At 40.2% G+C, this 25,616-nt stretch overlaps 2 protein-coding genes across 3 annotated transcripts; both read right to left on the bottom strand.

Moving 5' to 3' along the window:
• Window positions 1–6,038: 6,038 nt before the first annotated feature.
• GTSF1 (gametocyte specific factor 1) lies at window positions 6,039–24,141 on the bottom strand. 2 transcript variants are annotated; one of them, XM_027594149.1, is made up of 9 exons: window positions 24,063–24,141; window positions 22,147–22,191; window positions 14,974–15,074; window positions 12,574–12,700; window positions 11,864–11,947; window positions 11,340–11,403; window positions 10,038–10,132; window positions 9,086–9,118; window positions 6,039–6,145 (listed from the first exon to the last, which is right to left on the bottom strand). In XM_027594149.1, the coding sequence occupies exons 2-8, from the start codon at window positions 22,160–22,162 to the stop codon at window positions 9,102–9,104; spliced, it is 504 nt and encodes a 167-aa protein (XP_027449950.1). In that variant the 5' UTR covers window positions 22,163–22,191; window positions 24,063–24,141; the 3' UTR covers window positions 6,039–6,145; window positions 9,086–9,101. The 2 variants fall into 2 exon arrangements, with proteins under 2 accessions (XP_027449950.1, XP_027449949.1); XM_027594148.1 differs by lacking the exon at window positions 24,063–24,141 and adding an exon at window positions 23,139–23,193.
• Window positions 18,615–19,241, bottom strand: LOC113922207 (non-histone chromosomal protein HMG-14-like). Its single transcript, XM_035729357.1, has one exon. The coding sequence runs from the start codon at window positions 19,204–19,206 to the stop codon at window positions 18,907–18,909; it is 300 nt and encodes a 99-aa protein (XP_035585250.1). The 5' UTR covers window positions 19,207–19,241; the 3' UTR covers window positions 18,615–18,906.
• Window positions 24,142–25,616: the final 1,475 nt, after the last annotated feature.

The following is a 25,616-nucleotide window of genomic DNA, read 5'->3' as shown; positions in this document are numbered from 1 at the left end:
AACAGTTCAAGATTAAAGACTATTAATGAAAAGTATAACACATAGAAGAGTAAGGAGAAATAAAATTAAGGTAAAGAGAAAAGAGCAAATAACTTATGGAAGATAGTGGAGGTTAGAAGTGGTGTGATAGCCAGCCTCCAAGATAGCCCCCCAGTGATCCTTGCCTCCCGGTATTCACGCTCCTGTGAAATCCCCTCCCGCACTGAAAAGGGCTCAGCTGTGTAACCAAAAGCATATTGTGGAAATGATGTCATATGACTTCTGAAGTTAGGTCACAAAAGAATTTACAGTTTCCATCTTGCTCTTAACTTACTCTGGAGGAAGGCAGTTGACATGTTGTGAAGACACTGGAATTTCTGCCAACAACCAACACTGATAGGCCAAGCAAGTGAGCCACCTTAGAAGCAAATCCTCCAGCCTCAGGCAAGTCTACAGAAAACTGCAGCACTAGCTGACATTTTGACTGCAATCACATGAAAACCCCAAGCCAGGATTACCCACCTAAGTCACTCCCGAATTCCTTACCCACAGAAACTGTCAGGGTAACAGATGTTTATTATTGTTTTAATCCACTAGGCTTTGGGGAAATTTGTTATGCATCAACAGATAACTAGTACACTGGGGTACAGCACAGGTAATGAGGATGAGGGTAGCCTTGGAGAGGAAGCGTACCCCTGAAATAAAGAGAAAGTGGATGCTCTAAGAACTTAGTCTAGGGATGGGAAAAAGAGGAAGTTAAGTTTGATGACCAGTATTTTCCCTAGAGAATAAGAGGCAAAGCTATCTGCTGAAAGTAAGGATGGGAAGTAGGGACTATAAAGTTGAGAATAATAAAAAGGGTACAGTGGTCATCTGCACCTCGGGTAAATCTGAAAAAGCCAAACAGGAAGGAGTATCTGAGTTAAGAAATCATACATCTGCAGTGGAGTCAGTTGGCATACTTATGTGATTTTCTACCACCACGCTCAACAACCTAGAAGAATTCGAGTATAAGAGATGGTGGATTTCGCTTGACTTGGGAATTGGTGAAGCAGAGATAGTAAAAGAACAATGGGGTCAGGAAAACTCAGGGTGCTGATTTAGGCCACTGAAGTGACTGACCATGAAGTCTAAGCTGACAGACATGGAAATGAGTTCAGGAGGAAACTCATAGCCTGGGAGAATGAGAGAGAGAGTGCAAATTACCATTTAGGGAAGCAGGATGGGTCTAGAAGCCAAAAGCAGTAAATTAGAAATTAGAAGTCCCAGGATAAGGTCACAGCCAATATTAACAAGCCATGGATCCTCAGCAAAGATAACATTTTTGAGGCCTCTTTCCTCCACCCTGGGTTAAAGTATGTAAAATGCCAAGTAAGAACAGTGGCTTGCATACAGTAAGCACTCTGTAACTATATACTAATTGTTGCTGTTTTAAAATTATATACTATTTAATACACACATATGAAGCATAATAAGATAAATACCAGGAGGGGCGCCTGGGTGGCTTAGTCAGTTAAGGGACTGCTTTCAGCTTGGGTCATGACCCCAGGGTCCTGGGATTGGGTCCCCGTGCTGGGCTCTCTGCTCAGCAGGGAGCCTGCTTCTCCCTCTCCCTCTGCCTGCTTGTGTGCTGTCAAATAAAATCTTTAAAAAAAAGGATAAATACCATGAAAGCTACCATCCAACTTACTGAACAGAATATTAATACACTATGTTTTTTCCTGGTCCCATCTCCCCGGCTTCTCCCCTGAAGGTAACCACTGTCTTGAATTTTGCATTTATGATTTTTTTTTTTTAATGTTATGTCTCACATTTGTACAGGGCCTGTTTTTCTTCTAATTTTTTTTTAACATATAATGTATTATTTGTTTCAAGGCTACAGGTCTGTGATTCATCTTACACAATTCACAGTGCTTACCATAGTACATACCCTCCCCAATGTCTATCACCCAGCCACCCCATCCCTCCCACCCCCCTCCACTCCAGCAACCCTCAGTTTTGTTTCTTGAGGTTAAGAGCCTCTTATGGTTTGTCTCCCTCTCTGGTTTCATCTTGTTTCATTTTTCCCTCCCTTCCCCTATGATCCTCTGTCTTGTTTCTCAAATTCCTCAAATCAGTGAGATCATATGATACTTGTCTTTCTCTGATTGACTTATTTCGCTTAGCATAATACCTTCTAGTTCCATCCATGTCGTTGCAAATGGCAAGATTTCATTTTTTGATGGCTGCATAATATTCCATTGTATGTATATATCACATCTTTCTCCATTCATCTGCTGATGGACATCTAGGCTCTTTCCATAGTTTGGCTGTTGTGGACATTGCTGTTATAAATATTGGGGTGCACGTGCCCCTTCGGATCACTACATTTGTATCTTTGGGGTAAATACCCAGTAGTGCACTTGCTGTGTTGTAGGGTAGTTCTATTTTCAACTTTTTAAGGAACCTCCATAATGTTTTCCAGAGTAGGGCCTGTTTCTTCATATGTTAAGATGAAGCTTTGGATCATGTGCTCTCTAAGCTCCCTTTCAGCTCCAAAGGTATATGAGATATGATGGGCATCAAAGTTACATACCTAGTGGAACCATATAATAAATGCTTATTTTTCAAGGGTTTTATAGAGCTAAAACACTCACTCTTCTGTTGAAATCTCCAATTCAACAAAAGGGTATCTCAATGGAGTTTCTAATCTCAAGATCAAGACTTTCCATCACTTTCAATTTGCACCTCTGCTAGAAAGTTCTACTCTGGAGAAAACCAACACAAGGAGCTAAATAAGCTAAGCCCCTGACCCTGTCCAGTGAAAACCTGAAACCCAAGCCTGAGGAAATAGATCTGAAACAGTTGAACTAGGAAAACATATTTATTTCAGTGACAAGTATTTTAATAAAAATGAGGAGGCACAGCTGGGTTCATATGCAATTTTTCATACAACCTGGATTTATTTCCTCCATACAATTGTGTGTGTGCATGTATAAAATAAAACTAAACTTGTCTTCTTCATGTTTCTTCAAAGATTCTTTCGCTATTTGTTTTTATATAAAACAATATTTTTTTTAAAGATTTTATTTATTTATTTGACAGAGAGAGACACAGTGAGAGAGGGAACACAAGCAGGCAGAGTGGGAGAGGGAGAAGCAGGCCTCCCGCCGAACAGGGAGCCCTGGGGCTCGATCCCAGGACCCTGGGATCATGACCTGAGCCGAAGGCAGACGCTTAACGACTGAGCCACCCAGGCGCCCCTATAAAACAATCTTTAAATGAGGTAAACACAAATGCAAACCTGCTGACCATATGGTTGATCTCCAGGGTTACTGTCGGCCTTAGGATGCTATTTTTCCTAGCTATAAACAATTTGAACTTTTATATTTGTTTCACCAGTTACCAAGTTTATAAGTGAGTTGGACCAGGCAGTGGAACTGCTGTGTAAAGAGCAAATGCCCTGTTCATACACAGGTCTGCATTTATCAGACCTCGGTATGGCTGGAATAACAAGTCACCTAAGGCTGTGGGTATGGGTAACAGGTTCATGTGTCTTCAGTGGCCTCTCAAGAGGCCATGGCTGTAAAGTAGGATGTGAATATGTTCTGAACCTTAATGGTACCAGGAAGACCGTGATCAAAAGAATAAGCAGTCACTACAGTATTTTTCTCATGGTATATAGGTAGTTTTCCTTATTCTACCCACGGAATTGGCACAAGAAAACAAATATTTTCTTAAAGGTTTCCTTTCCAAGGCCAGTCCTGCTTCAATCATTTAAAATTTGGTATACAAATCACCTTGATTTTTATAACCTGCCTCTTTAAAAATGGCAATAATAAGCATAATGTTATCTCCCCAGTTTCTGCCTACTTTGGAGCTTAATATGAGCTGGGCACAGTAAAAACTACAGGACCCCAAGAATGCCAATATATGTATATCCATTTTGTTTGACATTAGGACTAACACAAGAAGCTACCACTCTGCCTCCACAATGAAAGAATACTGCAGTGCATTATTTGAAATTAAATCCAGATACTCTCCGTGTTTAGCTCAGGTACAGCTACCAGGAGAGCTCAGCATCATTTTAATCTACATGTGTTTATTCCTGGTGAGAATATTTGCAAATCACAATGGCACTTCCAGAACCCCTACAGAGAAAGGCAATCTTCCAAAAAGGCAAATCCTCTCCTTGGGGTAGAGTAGGGAGGCCCTGGATAAGATGGAAATGCAGGCCTCAAAGGCTCTCTGGGCTAAGCTTTGAAACACCTCTGCTTTTAACCTTTACCATTAACACTTGACTTTAAGTGAAATTAAAGCAGAATATTCAGCTGCTTACCTATCCGCATTCCAAAGGGAGGGCATTCTCTGAAAAAAAGGGTCTCACAGGTAAGCTTCTCCTCCCCAATTCTGACGGACCTATAAATAGTCACTTCTTTATTCTAGTTTTTGGGAATCTCCAAAAATCACCAGCAAACTAAATCCAGACTAGTGAATTCTAGGCCCAATAAACACCCTAAGTAGTCTCACAAAGCTCTTGGACCAGACAAATTGGCTGCTTTAATCATTAGTTTACTGAAGAAACCACAGGATTTATTTTGTGAGCTAACAAAATTAACACAGGCAGGCATTCTCTTATTCATACTCAAAATGGTCAGATGTTTTGTGATTTTTGTGGTTTCTATTTGATTTCTTTGAGTTGTATTCAAGCAGCTAATTCTTTGCAATGAGACTCACAATCTTGCTTGTTTTCCCTAAACTAGGTAGGAGTTCTGGGTTACAAGTGTAGTATAACAGTTTTGTTCTGTTATCACCCAAATGAAATCAAAAGGGTTTTGTATTTTCTAGTAATAAGACTATTAAATAACCTTAAGTTGGTGTGAGGTATTGATTGATACACAAATAACCAGAATTAGTGGCATAATGGGTGTTTTCCCCCCTTCAATACATTATCACCCTCTCCAGAGGAAATGGTCTAGTTATTCTCTTAAGATCACACAGCTAGAAGCAGAAATACCATTGTACTGGGGCTATCCTGGACCCATTTTTAGGGACTGCAACTAAATAAACAGCTCTGCTTCTATTAGGAGAGAATCCTGTTTTGTGTAAATATCATGAAAGAAGGCATTCCACAAGAGCCCACTCTTCCTTATCTGTTACTCACAAAAAATGCTAGATAGATCATTTTTGAAATTATCACTATGCTTCATCCAAGTCCTTATCTATACCAGATCCCCAATCCCTCTCCCTGCCAGACAGATTTAGAACCAAACCAAACCAAACCTGAAAAAAACCAACCAACCAACAAAAACACACAAAAAAACGCACAGATAATCCAAATAAACAAAAAACTGGCCTGGGGAGATTATGAAGTTTCCTTGTAAGGGCCAACAAAATGCTAGGCTAGCCAGAGCCTTGGGTGTTTCAGAAATCTAACTTCTTACATACACATTCCAGGAGAGTCAGCAGGGCCATCACACATTTAAGCTTTGAAGCTTAATCAAATTTCACATAGGTGGAAAGCCTATCTCTTCTCCACACATACAATTGTTCCTCTCCATTCCAATCTTCACTCCTACATAATCTACACCTGGTTTGACAGCTAGTACAATTTCTAGCTGGAATGTGGGAGAGAAACAAAAGAAACCTACTCTAGGTTGGAAATATTCAGGGAGCAAGGTGTTCTACAGATTCTAAACAAGAATGGGGTGTTTTGCTATCTAAATGCTATCAATGTCTTCAAGACTCTGGATAAGGAGATGCACTGATCAAAAAAGGACATTCCTATAAATTTTAAAAGGAATCTGATCTATGTGTATCAGAGAACACAAAAACACAGTTACTTTTTCCAACCCAAGTTTCTTGCCTGCTTTAGCTGGATCCTTTAAGATAACTTTAAATAATTATGTTTCATTATGTGAAATGGGATGTGATTTCTGATCTTGGGGCTGCAGGTACTTAACCAAACTATCAAGCTATCTACGTTGATGCTTTATTTGAAACAGTTCTGAGTTTGACGGTTCTTTCTTGCATCAAATGAGTGAAAACTCAGAGCAGGGAGGAAAAAAAAAAGGTACTTGTCAGTTTGAAAGTCACAGTTTATCTTTCTATAATTAGATTAGGAGGAAAAAACCACGAAGAACCCATCGGTAGCAGGAAGAAGCAAGAGTCTTCTAGGGTCTGGCATCTGCAAGGAAATGAGAGAAAAAAAAGAGTTCTTAGTTCCTTTCACTGATAAAAACACCAACTACATCTGATAATAGGCCACACAACTACAACCCGATTAACATCTCTTGGTCAGCTGGAAGAATCTGATATTGTCAATAGTAGAACACCAAGTACCTTCTGACCCTTAGCTCTTTAGTACCACTAAGCACACAGAAACTTGTTAATTGAATCAAAAACATTCTACACAGAGATCACTGTACACTGCTTGTGTCAACAGTTTCATGAATGAGAAGAAAATCAGAATTGACTATCCATACAATTGACATCTCCAGACAATTCTGGATTAATTTCAATTAACTTATATTGATCTTTTTCTCTTCTCATATGTTCTATCCATTAATTCAGTAATATTTTTTGAGCTGTTACAACATACATTAGGGGAATAAAAATTAATATGATATCACCTGCTTTGAGACACTTATCTAGTAAAAAGTAGATTTGTTGATAAAAACACAACGAGATAAAGCATATCAAGTGCAAGGTGAACAAACCCTCTTCATGTATGTGCATTCAAGAAAATCTCCACCCACTCAGTTGGTTAAGCGACTGCCTTCGGCTCAGGTCATGATCTTGGAGTCCCTGGATCGAGTCCCGCATCGGGCTCCCTGCTCAGCAGGGAGTCTGCTTCTCCCTCTGACCCTCTTCCCTCTCGTGCTCTCTATCTCTCATTCTCTCTCAAATAAATAAATAAAATCTTAAAAAGAAAAAAAGAAAATCTCCACCCATACTTAAGTTCCTTAAGGGGATAAGTCCTATCTTCTATTTCTTTTGTTTCTTTCCAAAGAAGCTAGAGAATTCTGTAACAACCAGCATTCATAAAATGATACTTTATTAAGAAGATAAAAAGGTTTGTGGCTGTTTAAGGATTGTTACCTAACCTAGGATAATTTTTCTCTCCTGATTCCTCAGGGGTTATAAAGAAAAATACATTTTTAGCATGTAAGGGGTTTAATAGCAAAGAGTTAAGTTCCCAAGGAGAGAAGGTATCTAGTCTTAGGTGTTAGAGATAGAAGCTTCTCCTAGGTTTTCACCTTAATTTTTTAAAAAATATTTATTTATTTGAGAGAGAGAGAGAGAAAGAGAGACCATGCACACACATGCGAGCGGCAGAGGGAGAGGGAAGCTGACTCCCCGCTGAGCAGGGAGCCTGAAGCGGGGTGATCCCAGGACTCTGAGACCATGACCTGAGCCAAAATCAAGAGCTGGCTGTTTAATTGACTGAGCCACCTAGAGTAACTTTTTTTTTTTCTTGTAATCTCTACACCCAATGTGGGGCTCAAACTCATGATCCCAAGTTCAAGAGTCGCATGCTCTCCCAACTGAGCCAGCCAGATGCCCCTGGACCATTTTTATTATGTAGCAGTCCGTACTATATGAGAACCAAGCATCTTGCGCAGTGTGTCAGAGAAGGATTTGAGTTCACCATTCATCCAGGTGGTGCGTGTTTTCCTGACACACCCCAGTGCTGTTGTGTCTCATTCTCTTCTGAGGCCAAATCCAATTTTCTCGTTTCCACATGTATTTAACAATTTGACATCAAAACCTACCAAGAGGGGCGCCTGGGTGGCTCAGTCGTTAAGCGTCTGCCTTCGGCTCAGGTCATGATCCCAGGACCCTGAGTTCAAGCCCCATATTGGGCTCCCTGCTCGGTGGGAAGCCTGCTTCTCCCTCTCCCACTCCCCCTGCTTGTGTTCCCTCTCTCACTGTGTCTCTCTCTGTCAAATAAATAAATAAAATCTTAAAAAAAAAAAACAAAGCAAAAACTTACCAAGAAAAATGGCTAGCACCTAGAAGCAACACATAAATATTATCGTCCATAGCTAAGGGGTATTTGCTTTTGGAATTTCTTTTCTGCTGCTGACCAGAAAAAACATCAGTTTTGGCACAAAATGAACCCTAACTCACAGGAGATCCATCTGCTTCACTGTCCAGAGGAAGTGAATGAACTGGAAGGCAAAAGGCCAATTACTCACTCTTAAATAAATACTCACAGAGGGCCTACTATCTGCAAGACAGTGGGGATATAGTCTCATTCCTAGCCTAATAATATTCCTTTTGGCAGGAACAGTACGGCTGGGCAACCTCAGCCAAAACAGCATTTGAAGAATCAAATTTGGCGGGGCACCTGGGTGGCTCAGTCGTTAAGCGTCTGCCTTCAGCTCAGGTCATGATTCCAGGGTCCTGGGTTCAAGCCCCATATCGGGCTCCCTGCTCGGTGGGAAGCCTGCTTCTCCCTCTCCTACTCTCCCTGCTTGTGTTCCCTCTCTCGCTGTGTCTCTCTCTGTCAAATAAATAAAATCTTAAAAAAAAAAAAAATCAAATTTGGCTCTGCCATAGGCATATAGGGTTACCTCAGGAAAGGCTTCATCTGTAAAAAGTAAAATATTTTAGTCTCTTCATAGAGATTTTCTGAGATTCTGGTAAATCATATATTCAGATAAGATCAACAGTGCAAGCTTCTTAGAGACCCCAAACTTTTAACTGCTCATTAAAAAGAGTATGAATTTTTTGCTGAGTGTTAAACTGTACTGCACAGGGAAAGAATTGCAGAGCAGTGAAGCACAGCTGTCTGATTAATCTCAGTCCATTAAAAAGACATGATAGATCTAGAATGCAACTTTGATAAAAAAAAAAAAGAAAAAGGAAAAGGAAAAAGGCAATGTGTAGTAACGTTAGGGAAAGCAACATGGCATGTTAACAGAATTCTAATTTAACTAGTAAATGCCTGTTCATTAGCGTGTAGAGCCATAACAGAAGCTATATACTTAAAAAACACAGGCACACACAAAGCTTTAATTTGGTACCATAATCTGAAAGAAAATTGGACCCAAATTGCTTTATGTCCAGTTAAATCTTGCTACCATCTGAAGAGATAGTGAAATAAAACTGAAACACTTACTTGATGAGATATTCAGTTACTGCGCATTTCCATCTATAGAGTAGAAATATTTCAAAATAAATACACCATGACAATTGAAATTCACTCCTTCCCCTATTCTTACTAAACACAAATGACTTATTCTTGGGGTATACTGAATTACAATATAAAAGTGGAAGAATTTAAAATTAGTGATCGGATTCATTCAAGAGCATGGGAAAAGAATAGTATATTACCTATCTAGCCTTTAGGCATATGATGTGGTGAACTCATTTTTTGGGGGAAATGCAAGTATCCAAAGGGAAATGTTTTAAAGGGAATCCTCTAGCCACCTAAAAAATTAGCTCAAATAGTAGCAAAGACTGACATCAAGGGAATCTGAATTTGGGGGCAACATTAGGAAAGTTTGTATTAAATAAAAATGATAGTATCTTGGGTGTTCCATATGTGGGAATTTATCAGGGTGATATGATATGAATTTAGTACCTATTTACTTGGCACAGCTTCTGATGTCTAGGGAAGACATCAGAATACTATTCTTCTGCTAGTTCCTATAACTTATTACTTTCATTTTCTTTCTACTCATTTCCTTTTAGGTCTCTGCAATCCAATTTCTAATCCCAATTTCTACTGATATTATGCCTTGAGTGTCAGGGATGACTTCCTCCTACCCAGTTATCAGTAGCCTTTTTATTGGTCTCCAAATTTACCCAAGGTATTTGATGTCAGTGGTCATCCCAACTTGAAAATATTCTTTTGTTTCTGCGATCTTCTATTTTCTTATTCATAATTTCCTGTTACACCTGTTACTAACCAAGGCCGCCCGAGGTGCTCAGAATGCAAAATTTAAGGAGGCACTCACTCTCAGGGTCATGTGAGTGCAATGTGTTCACACTATGTCTTTGAATAATCAAGACCAACTGTATTTAGCACAATGAAAAGAGTAAAAGCATTTTGCCTTTATTTCACTTACTGTTTTTCCATGGCAGAACATACGGCAGAGACTTGGGAACACGCATGCCTGAAGCCAGGTTACTCTTATGTTCCATAACTATATTGCTTGCAGGGCTGCAAAAACAAAGACAAATTTGCCTATGCCAGCATATCTGTATTCTTCAGGCAGGCACACACAAGACAATCAAAATGTGTTTTTTGTAATTTGGGGGAAAACAGCAAACTACATTCTGAAATGTAAACACATTTCCATCAAAACATTCTTGCAATTAGAATGATTACTACTTCTCTGAAAAGCTCACTGTTCTGTACAAGCATTAAGATGGGACTAACCATTTTCATTTTCCAGAAATTGAGATAAACAGCAATGCCATCTACTATTCAGTTATATGACAGGCTCATCAACTCACTCAATAAATGTTAAGAGATAAAATAAAATGCCAAGACAACCAAACCAAAGGCAACATATCTCATAGAACTAAGGTAAAATTAAAATTGTACTCTTAAAATTCATCTTTTAAGTTTTTCTAATTTAGTGCACACACAAAATAAGGTACATGTACAATTACTAACTTATCTTAGGAGCTAAGAAAAATTGATAAGCGTTCTATTTGGGGAAAAATGAAGTCTGGCATCTCATTCCTTCATTTTCTAATCCATAAATATTCTTATTGCTGAATATCTGAAACTTGATCTTGTAAGGTTTGAAGATGAAGCAGTAATGAGAAATCTCATAGATTTAAATTAGATAAAGGGGTGCCTGGGTGGCTTGGTCGGTTAAGTGGTTAAGCATCTTGACTCTTGATCTCAGCTCAGGTTTTGATCTCAGGGTTATGAGTTCAAGCCCCACACTTAGATACAAATTAGATACAAAATCAGTGGAAAGAAGAGGTGCATTTTCTTCCCTACCCAATAGGTACTCTGGCTTGCCCATTTTCAAATCAAGAACTTTCAGGATTATTTTTCCTTAGACACTAATTACCCAGAGTGGTGTCGCTGGTGAATTTTTTCAAAGTATTAAAATAATGCCAGCTCAGCAAAAAACCCCAACTTAGACATAAGAATGTCTGGTATCACTGTCTCTCTTGCTAGACTATAAGCTAGTATTTTTGTGTTTCCATAGTGATTAACACAAAGCATGTGACCTTTTTATGAATCGAGGAATAAATAAGGAAAATAACCCATCAAAACTATCTAGACTAAGTTACCACCAAGTAACATCATTAAGGAAAGAGATCAAATCATGCTTTGGTGGCTTCTTTTGGTAACAGGTCACCTGGATTTTGGGAGGCAGTGCTGGGAATGAGCCCATTTCATTTACCTGTTGTTGCCACAGTAGTTGGCTGTGCCCCAGACAAATGGGGTGCTGGTCTGTTCCCATAGATCTGCCAAAGAAAGAACACGGTTTGTGACACTCCTAGGTAAAACACCAGTTTAGGCTAGCTGAATCTGTAAGGTGGGAAATAATACACCTAAGTTTAGAGAAATTTAAAAATTGATCAAGTACCCTGCTGAAGTGACACAGTAGCGGGAATTTAATTGAAGGATATAAATACAAGCAATATAAATAATAATAAACGTGCCCAGTAACAACCAAACACAGATGGTACAACATAATTTATGGAAAAAAACAGATGTAAAGAAGTGCTTTTTCCAATCAAGAGGGATAGGCTGTTCCATGTGTCTGCACAGTGATACAAATGTATTCATTTTGGGGCCCAATAAAAATAATAAGGCGTTCCGAACAACATGGTATGTTCCTAAAAAAGGAAAACCTTCCTTCTGTCTAAAGCAAATGACTTGTGATTTAGACATTGTGAAGAAAAAGAGGTACAGACACTTCACCTTTATCCCAGTCCTCATCGCAAGGAGGGCACTGCCATGTGCTCTCAGCCAGAGTCTCTTGTCCAAGGTTCCTGCCTTGGTTGACTGCAAGATAACAAAGATTCTGATGTAAAAAGGGGACATCATCAGGTTATTATGTTTAAAGGGGTTAAGTGGCTTAAAAATGTTTCAGGGTAGGGCGCCTGGGTGGCTCAGTCGTTGAGCGTCTGCCTTTGGCTCAGGTCATGATCCCACGGGCCTGGGATCGAGTCCCGCATCAGGCTCCCTGCTCAGCGGGGAGCCTGCTTCTCCCTCTGCCTGTCTCTCTTTGTCTCTTCTGAATAAATAAATAAAATCTTTAAAAAAAAAATGTTTCAGGGTAGCCTAATACATCTTTGTTTTTGAAAAACAGATGCTACGAAAGCTAAGCAGAGGTCTTATCCCCTTGCAGAAGAAAAAGAAGCTGAAACAAAGATGTTTACCATATTTATGACAATAAAAGGCTTTTTATTTTTAGATGAATTATTGGTAAGATGGATCAGGTTGTTCAGAAGAGAAAGCAGTCTGATAAACACAGCCTGACAACCTTTTATTGATGAGATAAAATACTCAAGGGCAGAAAGGTACTATTCTTCTGAAATGATGAAAGCCAAATATCAAGGTGACAATGGGGCATAATACAAATCTGAAGGGACTAACCTCTAGGACTGAAACCTTTTAGCTAGTCTTACCAACATCCTGCTCAATACAACTTTTATCATCACAGCTTGAGATATGATGACTGATTTCAGCCCGAGGAACCTGGTGGCGAGCATTGAAGGGACAAGTAGCCAATTTGTTTGCGACATCAGGATGATTCTGTGGAACAAAAATTAAGAGGTCTATCAATTCTTTGATTCTCTTCAGGTTCAAAGGGAGTGGCTTAGCCTTATTCTATAAATGACTCCTCTAAAATCTCTCAATAAACTTGTGGCTTAACTATGGTAGGTAAACTCATGGTAGAAAATTAAGAGGGAATGAATTATTTCTCACTCACACAGACTGTACAGATGACCTCAAACTCATCAAAATGTAAGCTGCTTTCTTATGCTCGTAGAGGCTGACAACACAGATACTGGGTTTACAGTGGCTTATAGGGGAGTAAACAGTGAATTTAGGATTGGGTATTTGAACCATATTTCTCAGGGTCCCAAGACTGGCAGCACAGCCTGTAATGGTGGAGCTCTCTGGATGTCTCTGAAGGGTGATATTCAGGAAACAGTAACACGAAAACATACTTAGTCTGCACTGCAGTAGTGCGCCTGCTATTGCCATGCAGTAGTGCTGGAAAACAGCGGCGGGGAGGGAGCCGCAGAAGAAGCTGACCAGTGAGTTTTCAGATTAACACAGGAGCGCTTATTTCAAGTAATGACGCCTGAAATGAGGCTGTGAACAACTGGGCCTTTATTTCAGCTATTTCACTATGGAAAAGTCCAAATGAGAGAGTCTACTCTGCTGATCAAGTTTTTTATTTTAAAACAAAACAAAAAAACCAAAGTGTTTATCATATATCAAATCCTATAGTTAGCATACCAGGAATTAAGAAGCTGATTTATTAGAAGCAAAAAATTTATCACAAATAATATTCAAAAAAGTAAAAATAATGTGAAGTGGAAGGATGCTAAGAAAAAATAGAGGATGAAGAAAATTATGAGGGCAATTATCTCCATGATTTTCATAAGGGATACTGAGCATTCCAATGCAAAGATTTCTGTGGTCAAAGATTAAGAGCATTAGAAGAGGGGAGTTAAAGGGGTGCTTGGGTGGCTCAGTTGGTTAAACGTCTGACTCCTGATTTCAGCTCAGGTCAGGATCTCAGGGTCGTGAGATGGAGCCCTGGGTTGGGCTCTGACCTGGGCATGGAGACTGCTTAAGATTATCTCTCTCCCCCTCCCCCCCCCCCCCGCCCCCGCCCCACTCTCTTCCCCTAGTGCAGGTGCTTTCTCACTCTCTTAAAAAAAAAAAAGGGAGTTAAAGACAATGTCTTTTTATTGCTTAGTTTCCTTTCCCAACCTTTATCCTTAGGGACATGTTTGCAATCCTAGGGAAGGAAGTCGTGGTAGTATCTGCTGGTCCACATTATCCAAGTCAACTTTAAATCTAGAGATTTAAAGATTTTTTTTTTTTATTTATTCATTCGAGACACAGAGATAGAGAGAGAGAGAGCATGAGCAGGGGGAGAAGCAGACTCCCCGCCGAGCAGGGAGCCCGATGCAGGGCTTGATCCCAGGACCCCAGGATCATGACCTGAGCCGAAGGCAGACGCTTAACCATCTGAGCCACCCAGGCGCCCCTTTGCTCTAGAGATTTAAAAGAGCTGCAGAAATGATCAACAAAGGCATGATAATCATGCCATGAGGACTGCAACAGAAACACCCTTTAAAGGATGTTAATGCATACATGAATTGTGTGCAGTTTGGATTAAATACCAAAAATGCTGTCCAAGCATGAATCCCAAAGACCTTTGGCCTTTGTATCCGACAACTGTATTCTAACAATCCTTTCAAAGTGCCTCAATTAGTATGCCAGCATTAAAGTAGTTTATATCTAAGACTACAAAAAAGTGACCAGAGAAAAAAACTCAAACTCTGGTAAGTTGTCCCCCACCAAAAGATGCTTCAACCAAAGACTGAAACTTGCAGAAACCGTTATTTTTAGGAATAATCTTTTCTTAGGCTAACCTCTAGCTGTTTAACTTCTCTAAAATTTCCAAACAAAAAGAAATCAGAATTAAGTATTATGGCACTCAATCCTTATCAGGACAATGAACACATCAAATTCACAAGGCAAGAGGAATTTCGCATTGCTAGCAAAAATTAGTTTTTCCTCTGTTTTATGAAGTGTGAGAAGAGTAGATAGAGGGCGCTTTGTCACTAGTTAGGGAGAAGAAAAAAACACAAGAAAAAGCTATGTACTCAAGAAGTAAACTCCTTTCTATAAATGTTGGTATTTAACACAAAAGCAGATTACTAAAACAAGTCCGGCATTAAATTAAAACATTTTTGCTAAAATTATATGATATTTACAAAATTTGGCTTTTTAAAAGAACTCAAGAGGTCATTACAAGGCAAATTATGAAAATAATGCCTTACCTTTCTGCACTTGATAAGATGATAAGGAAACCTGCAGGCCCTGATCTGGTGGTTTTTATCATAGGGGCATTGTAATAGCTTTTCAGGGTCCAGGGAATCGACTGAAAGAGAGAAGAGTAGGATAAATATAAAGCTTAAGCTTTAAGCCTTTGTAAAACTACAGTAGTCCAGGCACACTGGATTTTTAAACAGAATCTATTAAGAATAGAATGTGACAGTCTAACAAGAACTTGGAATTAAAAAAAAAAGGGTGACTAAACATTTAAAATTTGTTTTATACTAAGGGTAACCAACAATGAAAACAACAATAAAGTTAAATGAAACGATACCCTCTTTTCCCTTCTAGACGTGCTAATTCAGGGTCATTCTTATCTCTAGCTAGCCTAAGCAAAGCCTCTCAACCAGTATGCTAAAGTTAGAATGGATGGTGTGCCAATATTCTGGTGCGGGGTACTTCTGCACATGCCCCCCCATCCCCTACCAGTCACTTCTAGGGCAAGTTGAGGGCAGTTACTCCCCTTTGCCAGCATTCTTGCCTATTTACTAGTATGTTATGACATGAAAAAAGTTCATAAGGACTGCTCTAGATCAGTTATAAGCTCTATGGAAGCTTGATAGATGATTTCTTTTTCATCTGTCTCCTTGGACTTACTACTATAAGTAGTTCCTGATCTTGGTTACTCTAGATACCTCTCAAAAGAAACCAGTATCTTTATAAGATAGGTGGTTTTACTTTTCATAGTTTGACACACAGATGAAAAAAAATCAGAGAATTCTTTAATCTAGTGATTATCAAATTGGGCAGATAAAAAAAATAATCTGCAAAAACAGAATGTCCTAAATTTAAGACAACTGCAGACATATGGAGCTACTCTGTGAAAGAAAGCCCCTACCCTAGATCATGCTATTTAAAGATTATTTATTTATTTATTTATTTGAGAGAGAGAGAGAATGAGAGATAGAGAGCACGAGAGGGAAGAGGGTCAGAGGGAGAAGCAGACTCCCTGCTGAGCAGGGAGCCCGATGTGGGACTCGATCCCGGGACTCCAGGATCATGACCTGAGCCGAAGGCAGTCGCTTAACCGACTGAGCCACCCAGGCGCCCTAGATCATGCCATTTAAAATTTCTCTTAGAAGACTGTATTTTCAGGCGCCTGGGTGGCTCAGTCGGTTAAGCGACTACTTTCAGCTCAGGTCATGATCCCGGAGTCCTGAGATCGAGTCCCACATCGGGCTCCCCCTGCTCCGTGAGGAGTCTGCTTCTCCCCTTCCCTCTGCCACTTCCCCTGCTTGTGCTCGCTCTCTGTCAAATTAAAAAAAAAAAAAAAAAAAAAAGACTATACTTTAAGGAATCATCTCTACATAGTTACTAAAGAAGTTTCTCTAAATGTGTAAAGCTACCTGTAGGCTTTACAAATTTTAGCAAGCTTGATTAATGAAGGGAAACTAAAAGGGTTAAGCACATTCTGAGTGTATTATAAGGAGGACAAGGGGCAACCTAATAAAATGCTGTTACCATCACTGAAGGCGATGATAAAAGTGAAATAAGATAAACAATTCACATTTGATAAGGAGCTTATAAACCAGGAGACTGCTATGAAAATCAGAAGCCAGTGGGGAATTGAAACAGAGTTTCACTGGAAGAGTGGTAAACATGGAAAAAATTGCTAACCATGATCGTGATGCAAATGAGCCAGAAAGGTGACTTGAAGGACAGAATGAATAGGAAGGAAAAGTCTTAGAGGACAGGCAAGTTTATTATGCCAACCAGGCTCATCCTGACCAGCATCTTTTCATATTTCTGAAGCTTCAGGACACCCAGGGTTTACAGATAAAATTCTTATTAGCTTCCCTTCATTATTAAATGAAGCAAATGTTAGGCCATGTCAGCAGCTGACAGACTAGACATACCTTATGATTCATACACATTACACTGCCTATACAGTGACATATATCAGAGTTGATAATGATGACTTCCTATCACAATGTTTTACTTCCTGGCCTCTGGTAACTTAGGTTAGCTCTAAACTGGTTTTCTAGATTTAAAAATTTTTATTTTACTTTTAATTAAAAAAGTTCTAATGGTGATAAAAATATATAACATAAAATTTACCACCTTAACCAATTTTAAGTGTATAGTTAGGTAGTGTTAAGTATATTCACATTGTTATGCAACCAGTTTCCAGAATTTTTCATCTTGCAAAACTGAAACTCGATACCCATTAAGCAATAATTCCCCATTCTCTCCTCTTCCCAATCCCTGGCAATCACTAATTCTACTTCTTGTTTCTATGAGTCTGACTATTCCAGATACTTCATATAAGTAAAATCATAGTGTGTCTTTTTTTGACTGACATTTCATTTAGCATAATGTTCTCAAGGTTCATCCATATTGTAGCATGTGACAGGATTTCCTGTGCCTATTTTGCTATTTAAGTTTTTATTTATATTTTTTAGTAATCTCTACCCCCAATGTGAGGCTTGAACTCATGACCCTAAGATCAAGAGTTGTATGCTCTTCCACCTGAGCCAGGCAGGTGCCCCACTTGTTTTTTCTTTTTTTTAACTTAATATATCCTGGAGCTCCTTCTATGTCAGGATATAAAAAGAATATAAAAACAAACAAACAAAATAAAAGCAAATCAAACCCAAATAGGAATATTTCAGTGCTGCATACGGATTTGCCATAGATTATTTTATTTATTTAATTTTTTTTTAAAGATTTATTTGAGAGAGCGAGAGAGAGAGAGAGTACATGAGAGGGGAGAGGGTCAGAGGGAGAAGCAGGCTCCTCGTGGAGCAGGGACCCCGATGCGGAACTCGATCCCGGGACTCCAGGATCATGACCTGAGCTGAAGGCAGTCGCTTAACCAACTGAGTCACCCAGCGCCCTTTAAGTTTTTTTAAATTTATTCATTTGAGACACAGAGGTACAGAGAGAGAGAGAGAGAGAGAGAGAGAGCATGAGCAGGGGGAGAAGCAGAGGGAGGGGGAGAAGCAGGGAGCCCGACGTGGGGCTCGATCCCAGGGGGGATCATGACCTGAGCTGAAGGCAGACACTTAACCATCTGAGCCACCCAGGCACCCCTGCCATAGGTTTTTTTTTTTTTTTTATGTGCTTCACAAAATTCTTAATTTTTTATTGGTTGTTTTGAGGATCAGTACAGACGTTTCAATTTGTACACAATTCTTAACATATGTACCGAAAATCTAAAAAAACCACGTAGTTGTGATTCTTTTCTAAAAGTTATTCCAGTGACCTTCCAGCTTAAAATTTGGAGGCAAATTTTCCTTAACAGTATTATCAAGTACCAAGATCTTCAAATGCTGATACACTGTTACATTGTTAAGTCCCATTAATTCACAATTTAATATCATATATACTACATACTCAAATTCTCAATCTTGCACAGCACATTAACAGAGTTACTAGGAAAACCGGACTACCACGACCAAGATGTTACAGAGTGCACCAGAACTCTGACCGGGAGAGCCAAGATCTAGGAGTGGTTTTCTTTAGGAAACAATTCTACCAAAAACAACATGGGAATAGAAGTAATTTAAAATATTCAAGACATAGTAAATGCACGACCGACTCCAAATTGCCATTTAGTGTGCTTGGTATTATTATAAAATATAAAAACTACCCCAGCTATGGAATGTTGAGCTGACACCCAAGACAATCAAAGCCTCCCACATTCAATATCCCACTATTTCCTGGTTGTACCAAAAAATAAACAACCAGCAAATGATTTCACCTCTTAAAAAAAAGCATTTACACTTAAAAAATGGGATGAGGTGGGATTCCCTCCTTCTTAAAAATGTTTCTAGAGCTACTAAAAAACTTGCATTTACAAAATAGTTGATAAAAATATTCCTCTGGATTGTACAAGAAGGGCAACAGGGACCACTGATAAGACATGGTTTATGGTATTAATCAGACTTGGCTTCTTTCTCTCCTGCTTCATCGGAGGCTGGACTCTCATTTTTAGTTTCTCCGTTTTCTGCAGGTAAGTCTTTCGTTTCTTGGTTAGCCACTTCAGCCTGTTTTCCCCTTGCTCCCCTTTTCCCCTTTGTTTGCACTTTTTTGTCTGAAGATTTATCCTTTCCTGCCGCCTTTTTTGGCTTCGTTTCCACTTTTGCAGGAGCAGGTTTAGCTGACAACCTCGCCGACCTCCTCTTGGGCTCCTCCTTCGACGCCCCCTCGGCGGAGCTGACCTTCCTCTTGGGCATCGTGGCGGCGGGGCGGGCGCGTGCCGGGTGCCTGCGGGCCGCGCGCGGCACGCCGAGACCCTTCGCGAAGCTGGGCTGCCTGGCCGCTACCGCTCCTCCTGCCGCCCGAGCTAATGCCCTGCCACAGATTCTTAATCATTTCTCTTACTGATGGACGTTTAGGTCATCTCCAGTTTTTTATTATTATATAAAATGCTGTGACTAACAATCTGGTATATACTTCTTTGTGTACGAGGAGTATTTCACTTGGGCAGATACCTAAGTGCTGCATTGAAGTATATGCACATTTAAAGTAAATACTTTACACTTGTAATAAATACTATCAAACTGCTCATCAAAAATTCTATCTGGCTTTTTGGGAATATAACTTAGTTTGGAAAACAGAGTAGGCCCTGTGGACAAGCTCTCTCCAAAACCATAGACTTGGATGTTTCTTTTTTTTTTCCAAACTATTCTTTTTTATTGTTATGTTATGTTAATCACCGTACATTACATCATTAGTTTTTGATGTAGTGTTCCATGATTCATTGTTTGCGTATAACACCCCGTGCTCCACGCAGTACGTGCCCTCTTTAATACCCATCACCAGGTTAACCCATCCCCCCACCCCCCTCCCCTCTAGAACCCTCAGTTTGTTTCTCAGAGTCCATAGTCTCTCATGGTTCATCTCCCCCTCCGATTTCCCTCCCTTCATTCTTCCCTTACTGCTATCTTTTTTTTTTTTTTTAACATATAATGTATTATTTGTTTCAGAGGTACAGGTTTGTGATTCAACAGTCTTACACAACTCACAGAGCTCACCATAGCACATACCCTCCCCAATGTCTATCACCCAGCCACCCCATCTCTCCCAACCCCCACCATTCCAGCAACCCTCAGTTTGTTTCCTGAGATTAAGAATTCCTCATATCAGTGAGATCATATGATACGTGTCTTTCTCTGATTGACTTATTTCGTTTAGCATAACACCCAGATGTTTCTCACGCCTGGGTACTGAAACCCATGGTGAGAAATGGAGGAAACTTCATAGAAATAGGGAACTAGACCTGACAAAAGTATCATCAGTTAAGAGGTACAGCCCCAAACAGAAGCTGGAGATCTTTAGATCAGATTAAGGTTATAGTTTAAGGTCAATTTGGGAAGAAGGTCAAGTATATCCTAAGGCAGTGTTAAATTACTTGGGGACCGTGTTAAAATGCAGATTCTGATTCAATAGGTCTGGGATGGGGCCCAGAGATTGTGCATTTATAACAACTCCCAGGTGATTTTTTTTTCTAAGCAAAAAATTATGGCTGAAAAAAGTAAAGAATGAGAGACATATACAGGAGTTGTTGCTTTCTAATTTAATAGAGAGTAGTAAGCTTCCAAGAATCAATATAAATCTACCTATTTCACATGGAATTCCAGATTTACATTAAAATATCTTTTAAAAAAATATTTTATTGGGCGCCTGGGTGGCTCAGGTCATGATCCTGGAGTCCTGGGATCGAGTCCTACATCGGGCTCCCTGCTCGGCAGGGAGTCTGCTTCTCCCTCTGACCTTCCTCCCTCTCATGCTCTCTGTCTCTCATTCTCTCTCTCTCAAATAAATAATCTTAAAAAAATATTTTATTTATTTGAGAGAGAGAGCACACAGAGGGGCAGACGGAGAGGGAGAAGCAGGCTCTCCACCAAGCAGAGAACCCAACGTGGGGCTCAATCCCAGGGGATCCTCGGGGATCATGACCTGAGCTGAAGGCAAATACCTAAACAACTGAGCCACCCAGGCACTCCTACATTATCTTAAAAAAAAAAATTAAGGAAGTAGGGGAGAGAGCCCTAAGGAAGACCAAGGGGAATCAGTCTTCTAGATCAATGATTCTCAAAGTGTGGTCCTCAGATCAGCAGCCTCAACTGAGAACATATTAGAATTGCAAATTCTTGGGTCCCAGACCTTCTGAATCAGAAATTCTGGGGGTAAACAACAACAACAAAACACAAAAAAGCCCCCCCCCAAACCAAACAAACAAAAAGAAATTCTGGGGTAAGTCCAGCAACCTGAATTTTAATGAGCTCCCTGGGTGATCCTGCTGCATGCTCAAGTTTGAGAACCTCTGATATAGATATTTAATGAAACTATTTCCATGTAGTTTCTATATATCGGTGATTAAGATTCTATTGGACCCTCCCTTGAAGGTAGAATGGGACAAAAAATATCCTTTAGTTGGAATTAACTCCAAAGAGACTCTGAACAATATAGCAAAGTAAGAAACAAAGTAGGCCCTGTTGATAAGTTTCATCCACTCATTGATGCAGATGTTCCTTAAACTTGGTCAGGGCCTAAAAACCATAGTGCCTTATGGTATCAAGTGTGGCATTACATACGAACAACATATGACTCTGTAACTATGTAACCTTGGGCAAATCAGTTAATCTAGGTTCTATTTTCTACCATGTAAAATCCAAACGTTAAATGAAATGATTTTTGGGGTTTCTTTTGTTTCTACATTTCTATGATTCTAGATGCTAGCTCCGTTCCGACTTCTTGGGCCATTAAATATTCCTGGATCACTTGAGAAATAAGAATTCTTCCTAGGATTTCTTTAACCCCAAGAACTCAATGTATATCAGCATTATTATGAATATCATATTGTCTCTCAAAATAGAAAACAGAGGTTACTATCCCCTTGTCCTTAATAGGAGAAACTGAAGTCCTGCGAAATTATATTTCATTTAATAAAAATATAGTTTAACACAGATGTCCCAACTGTAGCCTTTTCAAAGCTTGATAAATTTCAAGTGTCTTATTTCAAATTTGGGAACTTCTCTACTACCACACAGACATCCTCAGCAGTTGAGGGAGAAATGTGAATCTTTCCCAAAACACTAAAGGTCTTGTCAGACATAAAACTATATGTAAAGAATTTAACTTATTCTCTAAAAGCAGTAAGAAATACGTACTGTAAGTTTCTTCCATGTTGGAAATGAAGCAGCTGAATCCAAGCGCTGAGGGGGGGGGAAAAAAAGCAGTGGTTCAGTAAACAGGACTACTAATTTAAAGTGTATTCAGGTGATAAGATAGTCTACTTTAAGTGCCATTTCAACAACCTGTGACTGTTTACCATCCATTAGGGTTCGATGCTATTTAACATTAAAGGGGGCAAGTCAAGACCACAAGAGTACTACTATTTAAACTTTAGGATAAACATAAGAATAGGGTACTATTTTAAAGCTCTCAAGTTCTTAAAAATACAGGATGGGCAGGCTGCCAGTCTTGCTCTCCCCTGGGACCTGGGAATACTGAAAGTCTAGGTCCACCAGTATGCACTTAATCCATCCCATAAGCCTAGAGACATTCTAGCTTACTATTTTTTTAAAAAAAGATTTTATTTATTTATTTGAGAGCGAGCGAGAGCATGAGCAGGGGGGAGGAGGCAGAGGGAGAGGGAGAAGCAGACTCCCAGCTGAGCAGGGAGCCTGATGCAGGGCCCCATCCCAGGACTCTTAGATCATAAACTGGGCCGAAGGCAGTCGCCTGACTGAGCCACCCAGGGGCCCCTAGCTTACTATTTCTATGACTTTTCTAAACATGATCAGGAAGTGTCACACTTAGTCCAGTGATGCTTCACCTCCCCTCTCCTCCACCAATCCCCTATACTAAAATGGATAGACTCGGTTAAGTCTCTCTAGTTAGTACTCACTCCCTCTAAGCACTGAGGGAAAACTTCTGATTGTTAGGATTTAAGAAATATCCATTTTATGGATAACACAGTAAAAAAAGAACAACAGAAATGTGGAAGATTAAAACAAGAAATGATTCTGTGGTTTGAATCCTCTTCTACCAAAGATCTCTCCCTATTTAACACTGTGATTAAATAAACTAATCATTATGGGAAAATAAATTTATATGAAACCATTCTCATAGGAAACTTCTGACAATTAGCTAGATTTACAGGTGTTGCCTCTAGAGCAAGCTTTCCTTTGGCCCTTCATACAGTTCCACACCCCTTCCCCCCATTCTATGACATAAGCAGCCTTGGAATCTATGGTAAGAAACACAAGTGATCAGCTGGAACTCTAGTTTGGTAATTTGCTCCACAGCCCATTTGTTAATGACATTTACTAACGAAACTTGTAAAAAAATTTTTTTCATATCTGGATTAAGAAATTCTGACCTTCCTTTTGACAAGTTTTACGTATACATAGTTACTTCACACTTTTTTTTAATAAAAAATAAGACTTTTGGAAGGAAGAACCAAGTATTATGTTCCTTGATTTTAGGGTGCTTAGAGAAACAATCAGCGCCAGATTCAGCAACTTATGGAAAGCCACCCTAAACTCTGGGGGCAAAAAGATTAATTACAGTAGATTTAGAACACTGGAATCCATAGCTTCATCATTCAGCCATGTCCACTGAAGTCTCCTTCGTACCAAACTGTTAACAGGCGATTCTTTACCTTTTCCCTAGTACTAGACCGCGGTGAAACGGACAAATTACGCGAAGCAGTCAAGTTTGGGGGCTGGATGTAGCCTGAAGCAACTGGTTAAACTCTTAAAAGAGCTGGGGTCTCAGTAAAACAATCGTCTTTCTTCCTTTAAACAAAACAATCAGAGTAGATTTAAGCAATGGGACTAAACAGGAGAAGGTGGGGAAGGTGGTTAACTTAAAACAATGTAGACAAAGGAGGTAGGGAGGCCCTCGAGAGGACACACGGTGGCCGGACTACGCGTAGCCAAAACAGCAGCCCTGAGAACCCACAAGGCCCAAGGCTACGGGCAGGCGGAAAACGGAAGATATTAGATGGTGAAGGTATCCCAGGACACTAAAGGTGAGTTGTTTGTGGAGGCCCCAAGCCAGACGAGGACGCCTTTCCTACCTCGGTCGAGGCACGTTCTCCGCACAGTCGCTTTCTCCCCACATCCGCGCCCCAGCAACGCTCACTTCCGCCCTTGACGTTAGGGGGTGGGGTGGGTGGGTGGGGCCCCCGGGTGGGTGGGGCCCCCACTTCCTGTGATGGGCCGCAGGAGCGTCTTCCGTGCGCTCTCCTTCCCTAGACCTCCCAGGTCTTCCAGGCCTCCCAGGCCGCGCCTTGGCCACTTCTCACTCTTCACACTCCCCCTCCTCGGGCCATTCTCGTCTCTCAGCCCAATCTCGTCGGGTTTCCAGAACGATAGTGGCCTTGCGTGGGTGAAACTGTGGGTGGAACTCGCACTGCCTTCCCTGCGGTTTGTGGCGGCCATCTTAGGAAAGAGAATGAGTGTTTAGATTTGGGCACTGGACGGGGGAATGGGTGGCTCGGGTGGGCTGCAGGCCAGAAGGAATCCTTCTTTGTGGAAGTTGTCTAGCTAGAAGTGTAGTTTGGATTTTGAGGGAACGGAAGAGGAAAATAGTAAAGGAGATAAGTCTGTAGAAGAGCCAAAAAAAAAAACACCGAGGGAAATCTAGTTTTCGTTTAGCAAGCATTGTAGAATCTTAAAATTCAAACGTCAATTATAGTATCTAAGGATGCTTGGTAGGAAGGATGCGCTAGTTGGATTAAATGGAGTCTTAAGAGTTGAGGTGAGAGCTCAATGCTCAATAAAAAGAGTTGGAGAGGTAAATAGGGCCAGAGAGTTGTAACTTGATAAATGGAAACCCAAATATAGATTGTGATTCTTGTTCTGGAAACTCACACACACACACACGTGTAAGCAGTTCTTGTCCCTGAGGTGCTTAGAAAATAGGCCTGAAGTGGATAAAGGTAAAATGGCAGTATAACACGCCAAAAATATGGTCATGACTGGAAATTTACGCTAGGAAGAAATCAGTGGAGCCCAATGTGACCTGGGAAGGAATTACGGAAAAAAGGGACTGTGGCCTTTGAAGGTTAGACAGAAAAAAAGGAAGGTGTTGGTACTACAGGTGGATCTGGTGATTAACTACTTTCAAAACCAAGGAGTAAAAATACGCTATGACAAAAATTTTTGTACTGTCCAGCTGTAGGGGGCAGTATGGGAGATTAGTCTGAGTGCTCAATTATTGGGACTTTTGGAGCATTTCAGTGGTTTATAGATCCTAAATGTGACTTAGGAGAACTTATCCTGATAGCAAGAATTGAATGTGACTTTAGTGAAAAGGATCATGGAGATGGGACGTTTTATTTTTATGAGACTACTTAGTAAACATATTGTTACCTGATTTTTTTTTTAAGATTTTATTTATTTATTTGAGAGCGTGCACATGCAAGAGCGGGGGCAGGGGAAGGGGCAGAGGAAGAGGGAGAAGCAGACTCCCCGCTGAGCAGGGAGCCCGCCTTGCTGTGGGGCTCTGCGGGTTCCCGGATCGTGGGATCATGACCTGAGCCAAAGACAGACCCTTAACATGCTGAGGCACCCTTACCCAGTTTTTGTTTTGGCTTGTTTTTTTAAAGATTATCAGCCCTTGGGGTGAG

The sequence above is a fragment of the Zalophus californianus genome, chromosome 9, assembly GCF_009762305.2.
Source record: "Zalophus californianus isolate mZalCal1 chromosome 9, mZalCal1.pri.v2, whole genome shotgun sequence".
In the NCBI taxonomy this organism is placed as follows: domain Eukaryota; kingdom Metazoa; phylum Chordata; class Mammalia; order Carnivora; family Otariidae; genus Zalophus; species Zalophus californianus.
Note: the sequence above shows the minus strand (reverse complement) of the source record. Positions and strands in the feature narration are given on the sequence as shown.

Bases quoted from the DNA above. Each gene is read 5' to 3' on its own strand.
- LOC113922207 (XM_035729357.1), bottom strand. From the start codon at position 19,206: ATGCCCAAGAGGAAGGTCAGCTCCGCCGAGGGGGCGTCGAAGGAGGAG.
- GTSF1 (XM_027594148.1), bottom strand. From the start codon at position 23,178: ATGAAGGGCCAAAGGAAAGCTTGCTCTAGAGGCAACACCT. The intron at 15,075-22,146 runs GTACGTATTTCT...TCTCTCTTTCAG, and splicing joins CAACATGGAAGAAACTTACA to TCGATTCCCTGGACCCTGAA. The intron at 11,948-12,573 runs GTAAGACTAGCT...GTTATCTTGCAG, and splicing joins TTGTATTGAGCAGGATGTTG to TCAACCAAGGCAGGAACCTT.